Source organism: Condylura cristata, unplaced genomic scaffold (assembly GCF_000260355.1).
Source record: "Condylura cristata isolate star-nosed mole 26May11 unplaced genomic scaffold, ConCri1.0 scaffold00020, whole genome shotgun sequence".
NCBI classification, from domain to species: domain Eukaryota; kingdom Metazoa; phylum Chordata; class Mammalia; order Eulipotyphla; family Talpidae; genus Condylura; species Condylura cristata.
In genome coordinates, this window is record NW_004567121.1 from 20840475 (window position 1) to 20861268 (window position 20794).

The 20794-nt window shown below is 45.2% G+C and overlaps 1 protein-coding gene across 1 annotated transcript in view; it reads right to left on the reverse strand.

The window, feature by feature from the left end:
* The window catches only part of VIT (vitrin), a 100057-nt gene that overhangs the window by 32015 nt on the left and 47248 nt on the right, over nt 1–20794 (reverse strand). The window contains exons 6-9 of the mRNA XM_012727658.1: nt 18619–18752; nt 14163–14240; nt 7924–8115; nt 1603–1659 (exon numbers count right to left, since the gene is read on the reverse strand). Of these exons, the coding sequence (XP_012583112.1) occupies nt 1603–1659; nt 7924–8115; nt 14163–14240; nt 18619–18752 (461 nt within the window). The remainder of the gene's footprint in view (nt 1–1602; nt 1660–7923; nt 8116–14162; nt 14241–18618; nt 18753–20794) is intronic.

The following is a 20794-nucleotide window of genomic DNA, read 5'->3' on the forward strand; positions in this document are numbered from 1 at the left end:
GCCTTCCAGCCTGGTCTGCAGACTTTGAGCTTCCATAATTGCCTAATTCAGTTCATTAAATTGCATTTCTCTGTGAATATTCCATTGGTTCTGCTCCCCAGGAGAACCCTGCCTAGCACATCACACCCACTTTACCCACGATGATGGCTGCATTCATAATCAATTCAGCTTGCCTAGCAGCGACCACCCCGCAGAGCCCACAGGACCGTGAGCCCCAGGGATGAACGTCGGGGAGAAAAGGGGACATGGGAGCCAAGCTCTCTGGGGCTGCCTCTACTATGGGGGTCAGCAGAAGAGGCCAAAGTCCTGGCCCAGGGGACTAAGGGAGGGAGGGCCCCTGCTGAACAGTCTCACAGGCCGTAGAACCCTCGTCCTGCCCAGAGACCTGATTGCTAAGCTCTTTGTCTCAGACAACAGTGTGTACTTTGGCGAAGGTGCAACTGTGAAGTTCATGGACGATGCTAGCCCTGTCAGGGACCCCTCCACGAGTCCTGCTGTGCCCCAGTATCAAAGCAAACAGAAACTATAATCTCCAGGACTCTCCTAATATGTGGAGGGCAAATAGGTCTCCCCTAGCAAGGGAAAGGTCTGAACTCACCTCCTGGGGGCCAGGAGCCCATGCTAGACCACCCCCCCCCACACCTGCAGAGAGAACTGTGTCCTTCAAGTCCTGCTCTCAGCTCCTGGACAAGACCCTGTATAGTGTTTGTCGACAGCTTTTAACTCTACTCAATTTTTCTTTCTAATCTCTTCAAGTCTCTCAACAGCATCTCAAAAGCAAAACTGGCCTCACTGTGCTATTATTCCAGTTTGGGGGCAAAAACCTTTCAGGGCGGCACACAGAATTAAAGAAAAGGGAGCCAAGGAGTATCTTAATCCAGAGGAGAATTTCTGGAGGGGAGAGAATGTACTTCCTTGTAGTTTTATTTATTTATGCACACAAGAACTGGGGTACAGGCAGAGGTAGAGGGGTGAGAGGATTCACCAGAGACAGAGCGGAGAGCAGAACAGGCAGATCGAGGAAGTCCACTGCTGAGGGGAGCAGCAGGCGGGTCAGGAGAGGTTTGCTGTGCCATATGGGTCTCCTCCCTGGCTGGGGATCGAACCCATGCTGCAGTGGCTGCAGATAGCGTCATAGTGCTGAGATTTAACCCCTGGCGCCACCAGGGAGGCCTGAGAGAGAGAATATATTTTATCCTCTATGTCCCTGAAGTATCTGAGTGGAAGTCAGCTCTGCGCTTTCCTAGGAATGATAAAAAATTCCTCTCTTTCTTTTACCCTAGATTCTTAAACCCCAGAGAATATTCATTTTCAGGTTTATAAGAGCCTCATTACTAAATTCTTAGAATTTCTAGCACAATCTCTCTAAAATTGTCTCAAAGGCCTGGCAGTGGGTGAAGCTTTGCTTTGTTAATGGCTTCTGGAATCTTTCTTACTAGGTTCCTTACCAATTGGGGCTTTTAGCAGTTTCTTGCATTGGCATAACTGGTTTAATCTTCTCTGTCCATCTCTAAATCAAATGGCAAGGATTTGGAATGACCAACCCTATGTAAACAAGCTTAACTTTCATCAGCAGATGGCAAGGTGAGTTCAGTTGCTTACCTGGGCTGGTGCGGGGCTTGTTCTGGAGGCCTGGGTAGGTGGTGGTGGGCCAGAGATCTGGAAAAACATCAGGCTGGTCAGAGCATGCATGTTAATCTAACTGTCCTCATTTTTTCCACATGCTAACCTAACAAGATATTACCAAAGTCAGAACCAAGGTAAAGCTTTGTCCTTGGATAGTCTGAACCTGCCCAGAAAAAGACATTGAAATGGGGGGGGGGGGGAAGGATTGAACTCAAAACATGAACTGAAAATTCCAGGTAATAGCCTTTGTATTTTCCAAGTGTCAAAGAAAATGCCTTTTACTAAAGAGCCATATTTCTTTACATTCCATTATTCTTACAATAATTCTCCTTAGCTCTGCCACTCCTAGAGGTTGAAGTAATCCTTCAATAGAAATATCACTTAACATTTACCAATTTGCTTAAACTGCATTAACACGGCATTGTTGCAAGTAGCATAAGCTTTTAGTCACTTTTGAAGATACACAATGGATTAGCCTTAATTACTTTATGAAAGAATCAAATACACTATAGCATCCATTATGTATTGGTCAGTTTCTCTGAAGCAAGGTTTTGAAAGGGAGGATGGAGGTGGGGGAATCTGTAAAGAGAGAAGCAAAGTTCCTTTTTGGGGAAAGAGGTCCAGGGGAAAAGAAGTTAAGGAAAAAACAAACAAACAAACAAAAAAAACCAACCCAAGTTCCATGGACAGAAGAGAGAAAAGATATGGAAAAATATCAGTTCCTCAAAAATACTAGTTTTCTCTTACAACCAAATCCCTCCACAGTCAACTTTTCACTTCTTTGTCTTTGTTCCAATTACTTGAACACAAAAATCAAAGCGCTTTCTCTCTACTTACAGCTCACACACTCTCACTGTTAAAATATATACTGTAGCTGGCCCCTCCCTGGTGACGCAGCAGGTTAAAGCACAGTGCTAAGAAGCTAAAGTCACTTTGGCATGAGTTTGATCCCCGCCTGCCCCCGAGGTGACCCACATGGCACAGCAGACCTCTCCTGACCCGCCCGCTGCTCTCCTCAGCAATGCATTTCATTGATCTGCCTGTTCTGCTCCCCACTCTGTCTCTGGTGAAGCCTCTCACCCTCCGCATCTCTGGCCTGCACCCCAGTTCTGTATGCATAAATAAATAAATATTAAAAAATATATATATATATACACTGTAGCTAACAAGGAATTATCTAGGGCCCCACTGTCCTGCAGATACTGGCATACAGTTTTGCTATAGTGTTGCTTTCCTTTACTATGTACATGTTCTCACACACCACACACAGTTGCTCCCACAGCCTCTGACGTAACAGTAACAGCGTGTCACAGGCCGCTCTCCTGGCAGCCAGTTCAGGTAATCGTCAACATCTTAGTGGCTGCATAGTAACTTCTTGCTCCATTCTGATGACAGCCAATTACATTGCCCCCATTTATTTTTCTATTATGAACAACATCCAGGCCCAGCCTTATTTCCCCTCACAGGACATATTCCTCTAAGCGTAAATTCTGGGTACTTTTTTCACAGTCTTTTCAAAACTTGTCATCAATTTCCAATGTGAATTGGTGAAAATGACATTGTGTTGATTGTTTGCATTTATTTGATTCCTGGTGAGGGTGGACATCTTTTGTTCTACGTATGGACCCTTTATAGTTCTTTTTTTTTTCTTTCTAAATATTTATTTATTTAAACAAATAGAAATGGGGTTCAAGCCAGAGGTGCAGAGGTGGTGAGAGGACTCACCAGAGACAGTGGGGAGCAGAATGACCCTTTATGATTCTTCACTGTGGCTTGTCTGACATGACCTTCACCCATTTTTCCTTTAGTTGTTTCTAGAAGAAAAATCTATGGATTTCTACATGTTAACTTTGCAAGTTGTCACTGTGCAGTATTAGTTATTGTTTCTTGTAACCTTGAATGGCATCTCTCTATAATTACATATTGTCTGTGAACAGAGACCATTTCACTTCTCTTTTGCCTTGGAGTTGCTGATTTCCTGTTTTTGTCTGATAGCTTTGGCCAAAATACTAAATTTAACTAATTAAAGTGTGACAATGGCCATCATTGTTCCTCATTGTCTTTGGGAATCTGTCTTTTTCTTACTATCTATAAGATTGAATTTTTTTTATAATAGTTTATTTTTTTTGTGTATTTTTCCATGCACAAATCTCCTTGGGTTTCCCATCACCAAATTACCCATGTGCCATCACCATAGTCCAGTGCACTTCCCTCCCCCCATTATTTTTGATCCCATTCCCCACTCCACCCCCACAAAATGTCTCTGGTATATGGCTGTTCATCACTATCATTATTTTCTCACCTGTTCTGTTATATTCCTGCTATGAGAGAAACCATGCAGTATTTTTCCTTTTCTTTCTGGCTTATTTCACTAAGCATGATCTTTTCCAGGTCCATTCATGTTGCTGCAAAAGATCTCTGTTTCTTTTTTTTTTGGTTGCTGAGTAATATTCCATTGTGTGTATGTACCATATCTTTTTAATACAGTCATCCATTTTTGGGCATTTGGGCTGTTTCCATGTCTTTCCAATTGTAAATAAAGCAGCAATAACCATGGGGGTGCAGGTGTCTTTTTAAATCAGTGTTTTTGTGTCTTTTGGGTAGATACCTAAGAGTGGGATTGCTGGGTCGTAGGGAAGCTTCATGTTAGCAGTTTGAGGAACCTCCAAACAGTTTTCCATAGTGGTTGTACTAGTTTGCAATCCCACCAGCAATGCAGGAGAGTTCCTTTCTCTCCACATCCTCGCCAACATTTGTTGTTGCTAGTTGTTTGAAGATGTGCCATTCTCACTGGGGTGAGGTGGTATCTCATTGTGGTTTTAATTTGCATCTCCCTTATTACAAGTGATGTTGAACATTTTTTCATATGCTTGTTGGCCATCTGCATTTCCTCTTTTTATAAGACTGATTTTTAAGAAACATTTTCCAGACACTTTAAGGAAGATAAACTTTCAGAGAAAGTTGGTGAGAAGGGACACTACATATGGATGGGATGGACAGTTAGAGAGTGGTCTTTCTCCTGTCCCAAGTTGCCCCCCATAATTCTGCTTTAGCTGGGGGGTCAGAGGGTGAGGCATGGCAAGGAGACTGGGGGCTGCCATCGCCAGCCTTGCCGCTAGGCGGCACTCTGCGCCCCTGCGTGGTCTGTGCTTCCTTGTGGACACATTTAATGTGCTAGATCAGCTGCGGCAGCCATGGCAAGTGTTGAAATGCACCTGGCAGGGAAAATAGTGCTGTGCAGAGCCACTCCACCTTTTGAGCCTGCGGTAGCTTCAGCTGCTTCTGCAACGGGGCCTGGATTTTTCCAGGACTCTTTCCTCAGGGTTTTCTATGGATCTGGTTCTCCAGGCTACCCTTTCTGGCCCTGATGCAACGCTATGCCCCCGGCTCCTGTGGGTGCCATTACAGACAGTCCTTGGGCCCCAGTGAGAGGTCTCTAGTGCTCCAGGGACTGGCTGGCTTTTACTTACTCCCTAGCCTGGACTAGCTTCCCTCCGTCTCCTTAGGTTTGCACGTTCATAGTTAAGGTTGATTAAGGGGCTGTGATGTGGCCTTGGTGTCTAGCACCATCTTCCTCCCACCTGCTTCTGCCCCTCTTCATGGGCTGGGACGGCCTGTCTTCTGCTGTGAAGTTGCTAGTTCCTACCCCACTCCTTCCAAGTTCCTTCAGTATAAGAGGTAGCTCTTTACCTTTGCCCTAATTGAAGGGGCCTGTCCCAGGGGTCTTTGTGGGATGTTCACTGAGGTAGCCCCCAAATCCTAGCACAGTTTCTAGTGCAGAACAGATGCTCGAGCTGGATAATTACTGAATATGTAAACAAATCAGATTTTTGCTGGAAGGTCCTTTCGACAACCACACTCGAGTCTTTTGACTATAGTCACATCTAGAAGAATAAAAATGTAATCAATGCAATAGTGGCAACCCCCTTGTCTGTCGGGTAGGAGAGTCACTCTCTTATATTTGGCCACTCATCCTATGAAATAAGGGTATCGTCTGTATACTAAGTATTATTTAATACAGTTGGACTAAGCTGTCAAAGAAATACTTATGGACTGGGGTAGGGGAGATAGGAGACAGTATGAATAACTGTTAAATGGTATGTGGTTTCTTTTTGGGGTCATGAAAATGTTCTAGAATTGACTGTGGCAACAGTTGTGCACCTCTGTGAATAAACCAGGAACCACTGGATTGTGCACTTTAAATGGGTAAATTGTACACTGTGAGAAAAGACTGCCAGTAAAGCTGTTCTCAAAAGACGACATGGACATCAGGCATCAATTTGTACTTGTTTTCATTCCTACGGAGAACCCCTTGGGTAGGCAACACCAGTTTTAAAAGTCCTGCCGACCTGCCTCTCTTCTCACCCCCTCTCTGCTGCTGTCTAGCTTTGCCAGGACAGACGGCATGGAGACTCCTCTGGGGGTCTGTCCAGGGTTCTGAGGGTCAGGGTTCTGTGGGGTGCTGGACACGGATGAAGAAGCCGCACCGAGGGGCCACGAGGCTGCTGTCCATGCCCTCGGCCCCCGGCCAGGAATAACGAAGCCTTGCCAGGTTGGAAGCCACTACTTGCTTGAGGTTTTCCACAAACATAGGCCCAACTTTTAACAGGATTTCCAAGCTTCCAGGTAGCCCAGGGAATGTGCCACATGTTTCATTTTATGTGTTATGTAAAAATTGAAGCGCTCTACGGAGACATCAGAGGCAAGCAGCACACTCAGCTGCTCAAAAATCCCTGAAAGAACAAGGCCTGACGGGAGGACAAGGAGGCCACTGTTGTGGGTCATGCACCCAGCGTAACTTCCTGATTCTCGTCTGCTGTCAGCTGGTGTGTGCCCGTGGCCCTGTTAATCTCAGTTAAAAAGGGTGGGAGGTTGTGGTGATGGGGTTATCTAATCTACTTTGAAATTATTTTTATGGCATTGGAGACTTTATTGCCCAGCTCCTTCCATGAGTTCATGATTGACTGGAATAATAATAGTCCCTGTGTCATAAAGCTGCAGGGAAGATTAAACCCAATAATGCGCGCAGTGGGCCCGCACAGAAAGGTACGGGTCGTATACGTCCTGTTAACTCATTGTTAATCGCAGCCGGAGCTGGTTGTGTCGGAGACTCTCTGTCTTGCCACATCACCCCGTCAAGCGGCATCAGGCCCCTGAAGAGGGGACTTGTCTGGAGCGCTGCCTGGGGTAGTTTCTGGGGCCTCTCAAGCAGAGTCACTGGAGGGCCAGGCTACGGGGTTGGCCTCTTGTCTGTTATTTTGCAGGATGGGGGCTTGGGCCGGCTTCTTTATCATCCGCCTCCTCGTTTTCCTCATCGGAACAGTGGGTTAGTTCAATGAAGAGTGCTACCTCTACTTTGTAAAATTGTTTGGAGGATTCTGTAGGCTAATATTTGTGCTGAGCAAAAAGTGTTCAGCACATTCAAAGTGCCCATGTGTCAAACAAAAGGTGGGCTCTGGTGCAGAAGAAGGGCTGTGCTGGGTGGTAATGTTTGGAAGGTGGAGGTGCGCCTGGAAAGAACAAGTTCTGAGCATTTTCTCTCAGAAGGAAAAAGTGACTTGAGGCGGGAAGTAGTTAGGAAAAACCTTGTTGAGACAACAGTGGACTTCAGCGGTGGAATGTTCCACCCCCTTGCCAGAAGACCTTTAGCAAGGAGATAGGCAGTATGATGGCGTCCGGAGCCTCTGTGGAAACTGGACACTGGGTTATCATAGTTATCTTAAGGTTGCGCTTGATGTAATACCAAGATCAGTTGCATGCCCTGGACTTTGATAAGACCTAAACCATGAATTAAGACTGGGAGACAAATGCTAAGGCAAAAGCAATCAAAAGTTGAATTCAAAATTTCCTGCTAGCTGGGGTCTTTTGGTGTGTTTGCTTCAAATCGTTGAAAACCTCCAGGGTTATATAGTTTGTCACTTCAAAACCAGCCCAACCCAATGGTATTACAGCTGAAACCTACTACCTCCTCCACTTGGCTTTTGGAGAAATGGGGCTATTGCCGTGGAAAAGCTTCAGTTGACATCCTGCCTGCCAATGATGAGACCCAAAGTCCGATTTTTGAATCTGGATTTAAGCCCCCTCTACAGTTTGCTTAGCTCTTAGCTCAGTCCTGAAGGATTGTTGGGCTCCAGGTTCCCCCTGGATTTGGGGAGGACACCCCCACAGATGCCTGCGCAGACCTCAGCTGCTCCAGCCCAGAAGGCGGGTGAGGGGCAGCAGGGTCCTGGGCAGAGCCTCACCCTGAAAGCCCAGTCTCCCCCTTTCCTAGCACGTGCAACGCCGTCCCCTACTGACCCTGCTCCTGGCTCCGGTGGCCCGCGGGCTGTGGTCTGGAGCTACTGGTGGTCGAGCCTGCAGACGTGGGGGGTCTTGGCAAGGTGGTGCGGGTGGCTTCGGCGGGCATGGCTCCTGGCGCCTGTGTCAGGGTGACAGTCTGTGCAGTTGTCCCCGGAATCGGTGATTTCTCATAGGCTTTTGTGGTCTCAGCTGTAAGAAAATGAAACGACACAGGTGCTTACAAATTAGCCAGTAGGCTCTTCAGGACCAATAAAATAAACGTTTAGTGAACACTGACTCTACGAAACCTGCACTTGCCACTGTGGAGGATAAGACCCACCTGCTCGAAAGAAATATATGAACTGGAGGGTGCAACAGGCGATCCACAAACCCACGGGCAGATAACAGCACTGTGTTTAAGTGACAGCTCAGAACAACAGCAGCAGAGATGAATGTGCCAGACACATTCATCTACTGCCTGGAGATAGGCGGTCTTCCGGGGGCTTTCCTTCTGACTTACTAGAGGTGTTCTAGCTTCGGTTGGTTCATGACTAGTCAGCTAATTCCTTAGTACCCCAGTTTCCTCACCTGTCAGATGGAGCAAGGGAACTAATTAGACGGCGAGGCCATCCAGCATCTCCTCCTGAGTGGCTCTCAGGTCCCGTGTGGTGGCTAGACAGCTTCCCCAGTGATGAAGGCGTCTCAGGGTGTTAGTGGCCTGCGGACCTCTCTGGAGGGCGAGGACAGGGGGCACACCCAGTGGTCATTGCTGGTTCTCTTGGGAACTGTGGTTCCATGCCAGCGGAGACATGAGTGGCCACTAAGTGGACATCATGCCGGTCCTGGGACAGAACAGTGGCCAGTTGCATGGGCCTGCCAGACCCCCCATGGGGGAGAGTGAGGATTGGGGCCGGGCTACCCCAGGTGCCACTGCCCCTGAACATCTGTATTAGTCTCCTGGGCTGCTAGGACAGTTGACCACATGTCTGGTGGCTTAAAACGGCTGGGATTTATTCTCTTACAGTTCTGGATGCCAAAACGCCAAAATCAGTATGATTGATCAGTAGGTGACTTGCTGGGGAAACTGTCAGAACCAGGGCTGCAGACAGACGAGGGGCGGGGTTGCCTCCCACTGTCCAGTGCTGGTCGCTTGCTTCCCTGACCCTGTCGCCAAGTGTGGGAGCTGGTCAGCAAACAGCCCCGGGAACTGGCTGGAGCTGGGTCACTCCATGTGCGTGGCAAGCCTTGGCCCGTCAGGGCAGGACGCCCATGGCCATTTCCCTGTTTTGCGCTTGCAGTTGGTGGCTTTTAAATCTGCCTGTAGACGGTGCCAGACAAATTGCTAAAGAGCTGGCAGAGCCTTGGTGCTTCAGCCAGTCTTCACGCTGTCCTCGGGCAAAACTGAACCTTGTGATTTATGACATTTCCATGACTTGAAAGGAATTGAGCTTTCATGACAAGTCCTAGGGAAGTCTCTCATTTCTTGAAAGTACTCTTCTGTCTCACCCTCTGGTAAGTGCTACCAGGCATTAATGTCTCTTTAGGGAGAGCCAGGCCCCCCTTCTACCTACTTTATAAAGCCAAAAACCATTTCTATTTTGTGAACTAGAATATGATTGTTAATTTGGAGACAATATATAAATAACCATACATTTTACTTGCAAATGATTAATGAAGCTGCAATTAACCCAAAATATAAAACTTTTACTTGAAAATTCAAAGAAAAAACATTTCTGTCACCATAAGCTTTATAGATATTGAAAATCTGAATGATCTTCTTGCTGACACCGGTGGCTCATTCTGAGGCTTCTGAGTCCCCCTCCGTCTGCCTTTGCTCATATTGATTTGTTACAGAGCAGATTAAATATCCTGAGGGCGGCCATTTGTGTTACTTGCGTGGAACACAGATGCTTCTGAGGTTGTCATAAATTCAGCCAATAGAGCCGCCTCTCTGGTCTTTCCTGAGCTATTGCTTCTGTCTGCTCTCTTTAGAGATTAAAACTGTCTTTAAGGAGGAGACAGAGAAAATATTCTTGTGCCCATCTGCTCCCATTACTGAACCCAGTGTCCTTGATAGGCCCAAAGTCTGCAGGGGACCATGCATTCTTTATGGGACAGGCATTTTGGGGAGCAATTTGAAATAGAACAGGAAGACAGTTTCTTAAGCAATCTAAGATACAGGGACGTTTGGTCTCTTTTCAAGGGACAACATATCAAGACTCCCCTTAGGCTCTTAGCATATTGCTCTTTGGACAAGGTCAGGAGCAGCTCTAAACAAGCCCTTTCTCAACGGCCGCAGGAGGGCCCAGGGCTCCCTCCACCTGGCTCGTCATTAGGATCACTGGGGACATGTTAACATGCAGGTTCCAGGTCTGACGCATAGAGATTCTGATGGCACTGGCTTTGGGGTGCGCCTTGGAAACCCTGACGTGAGAACCACAGTCTGGTTGGGCTGAACTCCTAGCAGCCTGGCTGTTAAAGCTTTCTGAGTCTGGTTCCCTTTGCTATAAAATGGCGGAAGCCAGACCCACTTGGCAGCTTGGTTGTCATGGAGGTCGTGTCTGCAAGGGACCCACATAGGGCTTGCCACATGGTCGGCACTGGATAAGTGGCAGTAGGTGACATTCGTCACCATCACAGTGACTCCGTGGTCATAGTGACTCCGTTCCCAGTGAAAAACAGTGCTTTCAGCAGTTGTCAGATTTTCTTCAGGTAACAAGATGACCTGGAGCAGATACTGAAGCCAGCAATGCCTGCAGGTCAGGGTGATGGGGAAGAACTGGCTCTGCACCATTAATTCACTACTGGCTGTGGCATTGTAGATGAGGGTAGGAATTCTATTCCTGGAGTGTCCATAGAGGCCCAGACCCGGCACCCTTTAAATGAGCATTTGTGTTAACCACAGTCCTGCAAGTTGGTTCAAGCATTCCTACTTTTAAGAAAAGAAACAGACTTTCTAAAAGGCCAGGAAAAATTTCTAAGGTCAAACAGACAATAAATAGCAGAGCCAGACTTTGGGCCCATTTGTGTGATTCCAAATTCCATGCTTTTTTTTGCACAGAGAGCAGAGTGAAGGCCACCACCCGTGACCTCAAGATTGCTGAGTGTGGCTTCTGGCAGAGGGTGGCCTGGTATCTCTAAAGTTCTGGCAGCAGAAGTTTTATTCTCAAGAGAGGAGAAAGTGGTGACCTTGGTGGGTATGGGCCGTGAGGGCAGGAGGATCTTGGGAAGTTGAACTTGTCACAGTACATGCTGGATTGATTTCTTCTGGGAAGCATGGAGCAAATGGTCTGAGGGACCACAGGTGAGTTTTCCTGGCACTCAACAGCCTCCAACCAGGATATATGTTCTTGCTGTCGGGACATGAGGTGCCTTCACGTTTGTGGGTGAACTACAGAGCAGTGCTTCACATGTTTTTATTTAGTTCAGAGTGCTTGAGACGGTAGCTAAATAACAGCTGCCTGCTGGTGGTTGCTAAATGCCCGGAGGGACAGCATTTAAATCTCAGGAATGCCAGTCCCCAGCAGGACCCGGCCGGCAAATCAAGATGCTTTCTATTTTTTGAGTGAGATAATTTCCCATGGAAGAAGGTTGTTCTGCCTTTGGGGGTCATCTTAGCCTGATTTACCTGTTAACTTGCATTTCTGGAGAAATTAGGAAGCATTTATAGGGACTGCTGGGGCCTAAGCAACGTCTGGTCCTCATCTCCATCTCTTCTGCTTCCTCCAACTTCGAAAAGAATATTATCATTTGCAAAAGCGTAGTAATGAGGGGCCCACCCTTTTATGGTTCTCCCTGGAACTTTTTATTTGAATTGGTTAAAAACTCACTCCATGGTGGGGTTATAACTTTGACGAGAAGTTCCTCTGTTTTGAAACTGGGCAGCACCCTTTTATTTTGGATCCCTTTTAGTTTAGCTCAGAACCTGGTGCTCAATACATGGTTGTTGAATGAATGAATGAGTGGATGGGTGAATGATGAAATGATTTTTCAGATTCTGACAACGATGTATCTTGTAATGACAGGGGGCTAGTGTTGCCCCGTACCCCAATAGTGGAGATGGCTTGATTGAGGGGACAAGTGACATTAGTCACACCTAATATTTCACTACAGTATTTGCAAGCATTAAATACATGTGTCAACAAAATGGGCAAAAGGTGTCCTGGGTCCCTGACAGCCCCCTGAGGTCATGAGTCAGCAACACAGAACAAGTGCTAGCTGGGGGTGGATGTAGGGAGTGGGGTCACAGTGACTGGGGTAGACAAAGAATTTTGGAAGTGACCTCTACTATGGAGGACATAGAAACCAAATAGGTTTCCTTCCCTCCCTGTGGGTGTCCTAATCCTAAGTGGTCTGTTCGCCCATTTTGTTACTTAACAGCTCTATATTCCCAAGCAAGGTCAGAATATAGGAGTCCAACCTGCAAGGTGCCTTTCAAATCAATCAGGAGCACAAAGCTGGGTCACCCTGGGAGGTGTCTGCATCACGAGCAATGACCTGGAACACCGGTGGCTGGCGGGGAGGACCATTGTCTGATGTATGGCCAGGGACCCCACAAGCTGATCAGTGGACCGCCTTACTGATAAGACTGAAACCCTGACTGGGGACCTAGGGCTTGATCTCATTACAATACGGAGTCATCAAGCAGATGAGAAGCACCTGGAGGGCAGACTCACACCCCGATATACAGTCGACAGAGCACACTTTCTAGTCTCAGCCCTCCCTTTCTTTTTGTCCTCCTTTCCCTCAACTGATGCTGTATGATTGCTTTATCCATGAAGAGGCCAGGATCTTGCTCTCCGGCAGCAGCCTGCATTGTGCAGCCTGCTCCATGACTCCCATGTCCTTTTCAGTGTGGTGTTGTATCAGTGTGGTGTTGCATCCAAGTTTCAGCAGCTTGGAGGGCACACAGGGTCTGAGCAGGGCAGGGCTTAGCCTGGTGTCCTCAGGAAAGACGCCACACCTTCGCCAGCTCAGCTTCCTCACTCAAAAATGGGAATAGCAAGGACTTCCCTTGGAGTTAGTGCCGTGCCTGACCCAGAGACAACTTCATAGTGGATAGCGATGATGACAGGAGACTGGGGCTCGGGGAGCCCTTTCTGTTTTCTGGGTTCTGTTGAGCCCAGGGCCAGTGCCAGAAGGCCCCACAGACCTCCGTTGTAAAGAGAAGAGGTGTCACTGAGTTTCCCACGGTGGGCCACTTCATAGAACCTTCCCAGTCACAATATTGGACTAATTAAGAAGTCATTAAAGATCTATTGGAGCCATAACTGGGAGAAAAATGAAAACCTTTTTCTATTTGCAAGCTAAGGCTCTCAAGGCAGGACACTTTCCATTCACTGTAATTAGCATCAGAAAAGATAGATAATGGTGAGGAGAGGGGAGGCGGCCGAACTGGGTTTGAATCTCAGGTCTGCTCCTTGCTAGCGGTGTGGTAAAGGGCAAGTTACTAAACTTCTCTTTACTGAATCTTTCTCAAACTGTAAAGTAGTGCTGGGGTGATTAAATACAATAGTTGGGCAGAGCTCTTAGAACAATATCTAGAATACAGTGACAATAACCTAAATGCTAAGTTATATTGCTATTCTTAAGCTGTGTTCATTTTACATGCATGGCCAAGTCAGCTCTTCCATCAAGTTTCTGGAAGCATTGCAAAATCCCATTATAAAGCAATTCTCAGCCCAGTCTTCTTATGTCTAAAGACAGTAATGCATAGTTCTTACTTTAAAACAGAAAAAGGCATTTGTCCCCCCCTGGCTTGAGGTCTGCCTGTACCCCCTTTTGAAGACTGCATGAAGCCAGGTTGGCACAACCTCACAGGCTGTGTATCTGTGGCCGAGGCCATTGAGATTAGTCACTTGCTGTTATCATGTAAACCACGTCACCCTCTTTGCTCCCATTTATTTCACACCTAAGCTTTTCCCCCTTCAACTTTCCGGGGCACACTTCCAGACAGAATGTCATGTCATCTTCCAAAGTAATAATGCAACAAAATTCAAGGCACCAGTCATTGGAATAAAAATGATAGATACACAGACAGTCTTAGAGTTGAGAAAACAAAACCTAAAGCTTCACTCTTCAGCCCAGCCATCTGATTCCATTGGTATCTGTGCCCACATTTCTGGCTTCTGTTAAAATATACCGGCTCAGTGGAGCCTGTCCAGTTAAGATGTTAATTTCAGCTCCATCTCCTAAAACACAATGTTGTATATTTACAAACTCAGAAGCTTTCGATGAAATCACACATGAACACTTGCCTGATTTGGCAGCTGCACTTTTAGATGATGAATATGTAAGAACGGCTGGATAGGTTACACCCTTTTGGGATTTACCTTCTGCAAGAAAAGAAAAAAAAAAAGATTTCTTGAGCTAGAGGTTTTAGATGGTTATGCACTGATAAGTTGACTTCCTTCCTCCAAATTATTTTTCTTGAGTTCAATATCGGTCTCCCCCATGCAGAATTGTTGATTGCAATGAGAAAGTGAAATGGCTTTTGTTTTTCTGTATAGTCTAAGTTTTATTAATATTAGAAAGGAAGCAATAAAATTTCCATGACTCGGAGTTAACATTAGCAACCTTGATTTTGCCCGTGAAGATGTGATGTGTGAGCTAAGCTTTCAGAGAAGTGGCTTTGAATGTTTAATTAGGTCAGTAGATGAAGCCTCAAACACTGTCCTCCTTTTGGATGTTGGAAAGGCTCGAACAGGCTGGCCATCCAAGATGGCCCCTCCCACCTCCCAGACCCTGCGGTGAAGGGCTGCTTGAGATGCCACAAGAGGAGCAGGAGTTTGCTCTGCAATGAAATGGGATGTCACTGCACAGTGAAGCCCCCACGTGGTACTCCAGGAACAGAGCTTAGAGCAGTGTCTGGACTGTAAGAGCTGCTCAATAAGTATATGGTTCAGGAATATCTTAATACGAGGATTGCTGTTAACATTCAAATACTCTTGAGAGGACTCACTGATTTACATCTAATCATGAAAGCATTTAAACCCTCATCCTAGGGAATCTTTTCACAGGGAGTGGCTTCTGGAATGGAATGCCCATGAAGTTTTAGCGTTTGATTTTGTGCATGATTTTGCCAAAGATCCTATTGGCACAGAGATTATAGGGTCATGCAGTAGACTGAATACAGGGTCTCTGGAGGGGCCAGAGACAGGAGCTGGAACGACCTAGGCAGAAAGAGACCTCAGCAGCCCCTGGTCTTCTGCTCTTGTGCAGGTCTGCGCGGAACAGTGACCGAGCATCAGAATGCAACGGAGCTGCCCACTTCCTACTCTTCTCACGCCTAAAACCCTCCTGTTTTTTTGTTTCTATTCAGAAGGAAAAGGAGCATGAGCTCAGTTTTCTGAAATGTGAATCAGACAACAAACAGGCAGAATAAGGAGGTGCCCCCGTGCCCTTTCTGACTCCTGGAGTACAAGCAGATCTCCCTAATAAAAATACGCATCCCCCTTGCAGCCCTCTCCCGCTTGAACTAGAATCTAGTTTAAAATCCCACGGAGCCTCTTTAGATAAAATGAATTAATTAAAGAAGCACAGCGCCTTACGGAAATTAGATATTAAAAAAAAACCTAGAGAAAGGTCACAGAGACATCGTTTTGAGACTTCAGGGAGGATTTGGCCATACTCTCTGGCAAAGTGCTGGCCCCGGCTCCTGAATAAGGGGCTACTGGGGGCGGCCTCATGGCGCAGTGGGCTACCTTAGCTGCTCGCCCCGAAAGAGACACCGCTGTTTATGGTTGTTGGTGGAGCGTTTCTAGGTGGAATAAGGGGATGTGAAAGTTGAGATTTATAGGGAATCATCTCAGCAGATTGATTTTCATTAAAAAAAAAATCATCCCTCCTCCCATGGACTTAAGTTTTCTTTTAAACCTCCATTGGGAGTACTGTAGACTAAGTACTTCAGATTGAAAATCTCTCCGTAGAGACCTAAGCGGAGGTTGTATGCTCTCTGTGCTTGACAGCTGTGTATCCTAACCATTAGGATTTTCACACGGTCCCTGTTCTGTATTCTTTGTTAAAGACAAAACTTTCAGTCCTGTGGTTAGGGGCCTCCCACTATCTGACTTGGAAACTGGTCTAAATTGAACCCTAAGTGTGTGGAACTTTGCAGGCGGAGGAAACAGGGATGGCTCTCAAGTTTGGAAGGACCTAAGACATCTGTTTGTATTCTTACTATCAAGAATCAAGGGGTGACATAGGGTTAGAGCTTCCAGGTGCCAAAACATCACCCAGGTGGAGGCCTCCTAGGTTACGAGAACTCGCTTCCTTGCCTTTCTTGGTTCCAGAGGTGGCACCTTCTCAGGAGAGTTGCATGGCTCCTGATCTTGACGGGATGCCAGGAAAAGTTTACTAGAATCTAGTTTAAAATCCCATGGAGCCTCTTTAGATAAAATGAGAGATTTGAGATCTGGAGCAGGGTAAGTACAAGGTGGGGAGGGAACATGGTGTAATGCTCAATACACTGAGCACATGTCAAAAGCTGGAAGGGGTCCCATTGGTCAAACTTGGGAAATTTCAGCACTAAAAAGAGTAATGATGAGGATATATTATAACATACAGTATTTTTAAAATCAGTTTGTGAGTAGATAGAGGTCCATAAAAAATTGGTGTGGGAAAGAGAAAGGAATCCTTCTCTTGAAGACTACTAGAAGGAATGGAAGAATTGGAACAATTATAATTTACAATTACTAATGCAATTCTTTTTTTAGAGATTTATTTTATTTATGCATACAGAACTGGGGAACAGACTAGAGGTGCAGGGGCGGTGAGAGGATTCACCAGAGACAGAGCGGGGAGCAGAGCAGGCCGACTGATGAAGTACACTGCTGAGGGGAGCAGCAGGCAGGTCAGGAGAGGTCTGCCACGCCATGTGGACACCTCCAGGGCAGGCAGGGATCAAACTCATGCTGAAGTAGCTTTAGCGTCTGAGTGCTGTGCTTTAACCCGCTGCGCCACCAGGGAGGTCCCATTAATGCAATTTTTGCTACAAAAATATCAATGAATATTCAAACCACTGGATGAACAAGTCTTTCACACTGTTTTGCAGATTTCTTATTGATTATAAGGAATCTTTATCATGGAGGGAGATTGCAAAGTATCCAATGTTTTGATGTTAATCAAATTTAACATCACCAATAAGTGGAGCCATTGATATTTGTGCTTCCTGAGTTGGCTATTGTGATGTGTCGTGATGATATGCTATGATTCTACCTATGTAGTGTTCTCGCTAAAATACGTAACCTGGATCCAATCATGAGGATTGGTTGTAGACATAGCACTAAACAATTGGGAATTCAGAAATGTCACTGCCGTTCAGGAACAAAACAGGTAGTGGGTGGGGGTGGGGGTGGGGCAGACGGTTAAAGAAAACTAAATAGTCATGGCAGTCAGTGCAATGAATGCTTTTGATTGGATTGTGGATAAACAGATGAAATTATTATAAAGAATATTTTAGGATGATTGGTTTAAACTGAATAAGAACTATTTATTAGATAATATTATATACTAAGTAGTTTTCTAGCTAATTAATAATATGTCAACATTGATATTATTCAGTGTTAATGTTGGGGGTGTGGTATTGGTATTGGCATTGTGCCTATTTAGGAAGATGTTTTTGTTCTTGCAGGATGTGCGCTGAAGGGACAGTGACATGATGACAATGGTTGATTTTCACATGTTTCAAAAAAAAGCAGAGAGAGATGAAAAAGCAAATATAGCAAAATAATGACAATGGCTAAATCTAGGTAGAGGGGATTGGAATAACTCTAGGTAGAGGTATTCTTTCAATTTTTTTGTGAATTTAAAAATTTCAAAATAAGAAATTAGGGAAAATCACAAAAATTGAGAAAAAGGAGAGAGCGGAGCATGACAGTAAAGACTACTGGGTTGTCTGCATACTGTGACATTATTCTTTTGAGGAAGAGGGAAAAAGTGAAAATGATTATCTACAAAAATACCTATGGAGCTGGACAGTAAGAGCAAACTGACTGAGGAAACAATATATTAAATAAAAATAAATTTCAAATAAAATTGTGGCTAAGAGTCTACATCACTACCTACCTCTCTCAGAGATCTCAAGGAATAGGTTAGCAAGCCCATTTGGCTTGACTGAAGGAGTCATCCAAAACCTAAATTATTAAATATAGTTCACTTTTAAAAAATATTTATTTACTTATGCATAAAAGAATTGGGGTATAGGCCAGAGTACAGGTGTTGTGAGGATTCACCAGAGACGGAGTGGGGAGCAGAACAGGCAGATCTACTGAAATTCACTGCAGAGGGGAGCAGCAGGCGGGTCAGGAGAGGTCTGCTGGGCCCTGTGGGTCAGCTGCCAGGCCAGGGATAGAACTGCTGCAGTATCTGCGGATAGTTTGATGATGCTGTCTTTAAACCCTGCACCACCAGGAAGGCCTGGAATGTAACTCACTTATGTGAAAGTGTTATTGGACTTACAGATTACTGCAGTGTTTAAAATGAGCAATTGGAGCCATTTAATATTTGCAGACTTTGTAGCAATTTTTCACTGTAATTATTACTCATTGTTCCATAACCCTAATTATCAAAAGAATGAAAGCTTCTGAATTTTTGAAATGAGTTAGGCCACAAAACAAAACTAACAGCACATCGAAAAGAGCACAGTTCACCCAAAGAGGTCACTTAGCACAAGTGCCCCGGGAACAAAAGCATTTCCCTTAAGGGTGGACGTACCTGAGACCACGAAAGATTCTCTCCACCGTGGCAGGGACAGCGACTGGACTCCATTGGAATAACTTCCTTTGTAGCCAGACTGTCCAGCAACTTTCTGAACAAGTATTTTTCCTCCAGAATTACTGAGCACACCACTACAAGAGAGGAAAAAATACTGTTTGAAGGAAAAAAATCATGTTTGAAGTGATCAGAAGATTACATCACCAGCCTGCACCTTTGTTTAGAGAGCAGTGAGGTTAAAAAAGGTTTACCTTCCAGAGATATTGTATGGGGGCGGGAAGGGGAATGGAATCAGAACTGGGGTGGAGGAGTGCACTGGACTGTGGTGATGGCACACGGGTGAATCGGTGGTGGGAAGCCCATGGGGATTGCAATTGAGATGGAAAAATGAGGAATGATGTGAAATAAATATATAAAAAAGGTTTACCTTAATCTTATCCTCAACCCTTCAGCCCCCCAAAATGGCGCCTCTATGGCATCTGATACCCCAGGAAGAATGTCCTTCTTTTTCTTCCTATTTTAAGTTAGTTAATTAATAATTTTCTCTCAGTTTATTATCTTTAACACCACCGTTTATATTTTGTACAGTGTTTGATCTCTCCCTGTTGTGTAGCTCCATGGTTCTCCCACCACCACCCTACCCATGACCCATCACCACAGCTCCTGGTGCTCTTCCCACCCCAGTTTTGACCCCTCTCTCTTCCTGTTCTTTTTCTTATTACTGGCTAGATTGTTTTTCTCTGTCAGAGTCCAGAAGTTTCTCTTTACCTCCATGGTTGCAATTTCATTTCCTGGGTTTCCTCATCCTTATTAGTTATTTTAGGTAAAGCCTCTTTCCTGACAATTCCAAATAGGTTTCTAACATCGTAGAATGACTTCAATTATTTCAAAAGGTGATATGGAATTTTCCAAAGGAAATTATACTTTTTTAGGGGGAGCAAGAGAAGGAAGATACGCAGCTAAATTAATTAAAAAAGCATTCCCAAGGACTGGAAATCATTCCTTTAATTTCTAGGAATGAGACCTGGTGAGACAGAACTGACATAACCACTTCTTTCCTTCCATGCACTTGAGACAGGGGCCCATTCTACTCTCCACCTCCCTTTCACCTTGTCGGTTTGCTTACCCCAGAGCCGAGCAATGTCTCCTTTGGGTAGTGTGATTTATGATATGGGGGAGCTAGAAAAAGTACTTAGACTTGTTCTGATCAACACCTTTCCTTCCCTGTAGGAATGAAAGTTGCTATTTCCTGCCTTTGTGGCAAGTCAACATCTTTCAACACTCCACTTCCCAATGACCCACAAGGAAAGAAATTGATAATAATGCCTGACATGTAAAGCACTTAATTGCGTTAAAATCATTCCCACCTACAGAATCTCACTGGTCCTCCAAGCTTGGCTGAGTTGTGGAGGGGAGGGTGCTGATAGTCCCATTTCATACAAACAGGCTTAGACAGGTTGAGTGACGTCCGATTTTGTAACGAATAAGTTGCAAGGCAGGAATGTGAACCCACGAGTCTTGGGTTTGTCCCATTTGGTCCCATAAGCCACTGGGATTCAGAACACAGGTACCTCATAACACCAGCTCCTCCTTGCTTGCTCATCCTTTGGGAGCTGACCTCCTCTTCTTCCAGACCTCTCATCATTGGGTCACCTCACTTGTAGCTGCAGCTCTCAAGCTCTCAGCTCCCCTGACAGAGAGTTTCCTGCCCACCCAGTTCTTCTCCTATTGCTTTGTCCCTCTGGGGAGTCTACAGTCCTTCTCCTTCTGCTCAACTAGGCTTTGCTCAGTTCCTAAGGCTGCCTTTTCCACAGAGATGCTGAACAGCACACCACACCCCTTCCCGACCCTTCTAATGTCTTAGAATCTTATATCACAATGGGGGAGTGTTTTTTTTTTTCAGGCTTTATTGTTAAGTTTATCAGAGAAATCTAGATTCTCCATTTTAATACTACTAAAACCAGTAATATCATATTTACTATTTGTAATATTGGCTTGGTAAAAAATTAAGTGATTTCATGGATGCTATACATTTTTCAATTTTTTTAAATTTAAATACTTTAGTTTTTGAGACTTTTATCCTCTTGGATGAAAGAAAATGGGCATTTTTGAAATTATTTATTTTCTTTAACTACAGAATTTTCTATTGATTCCTAATTTTTTTTTGTTTTATTTA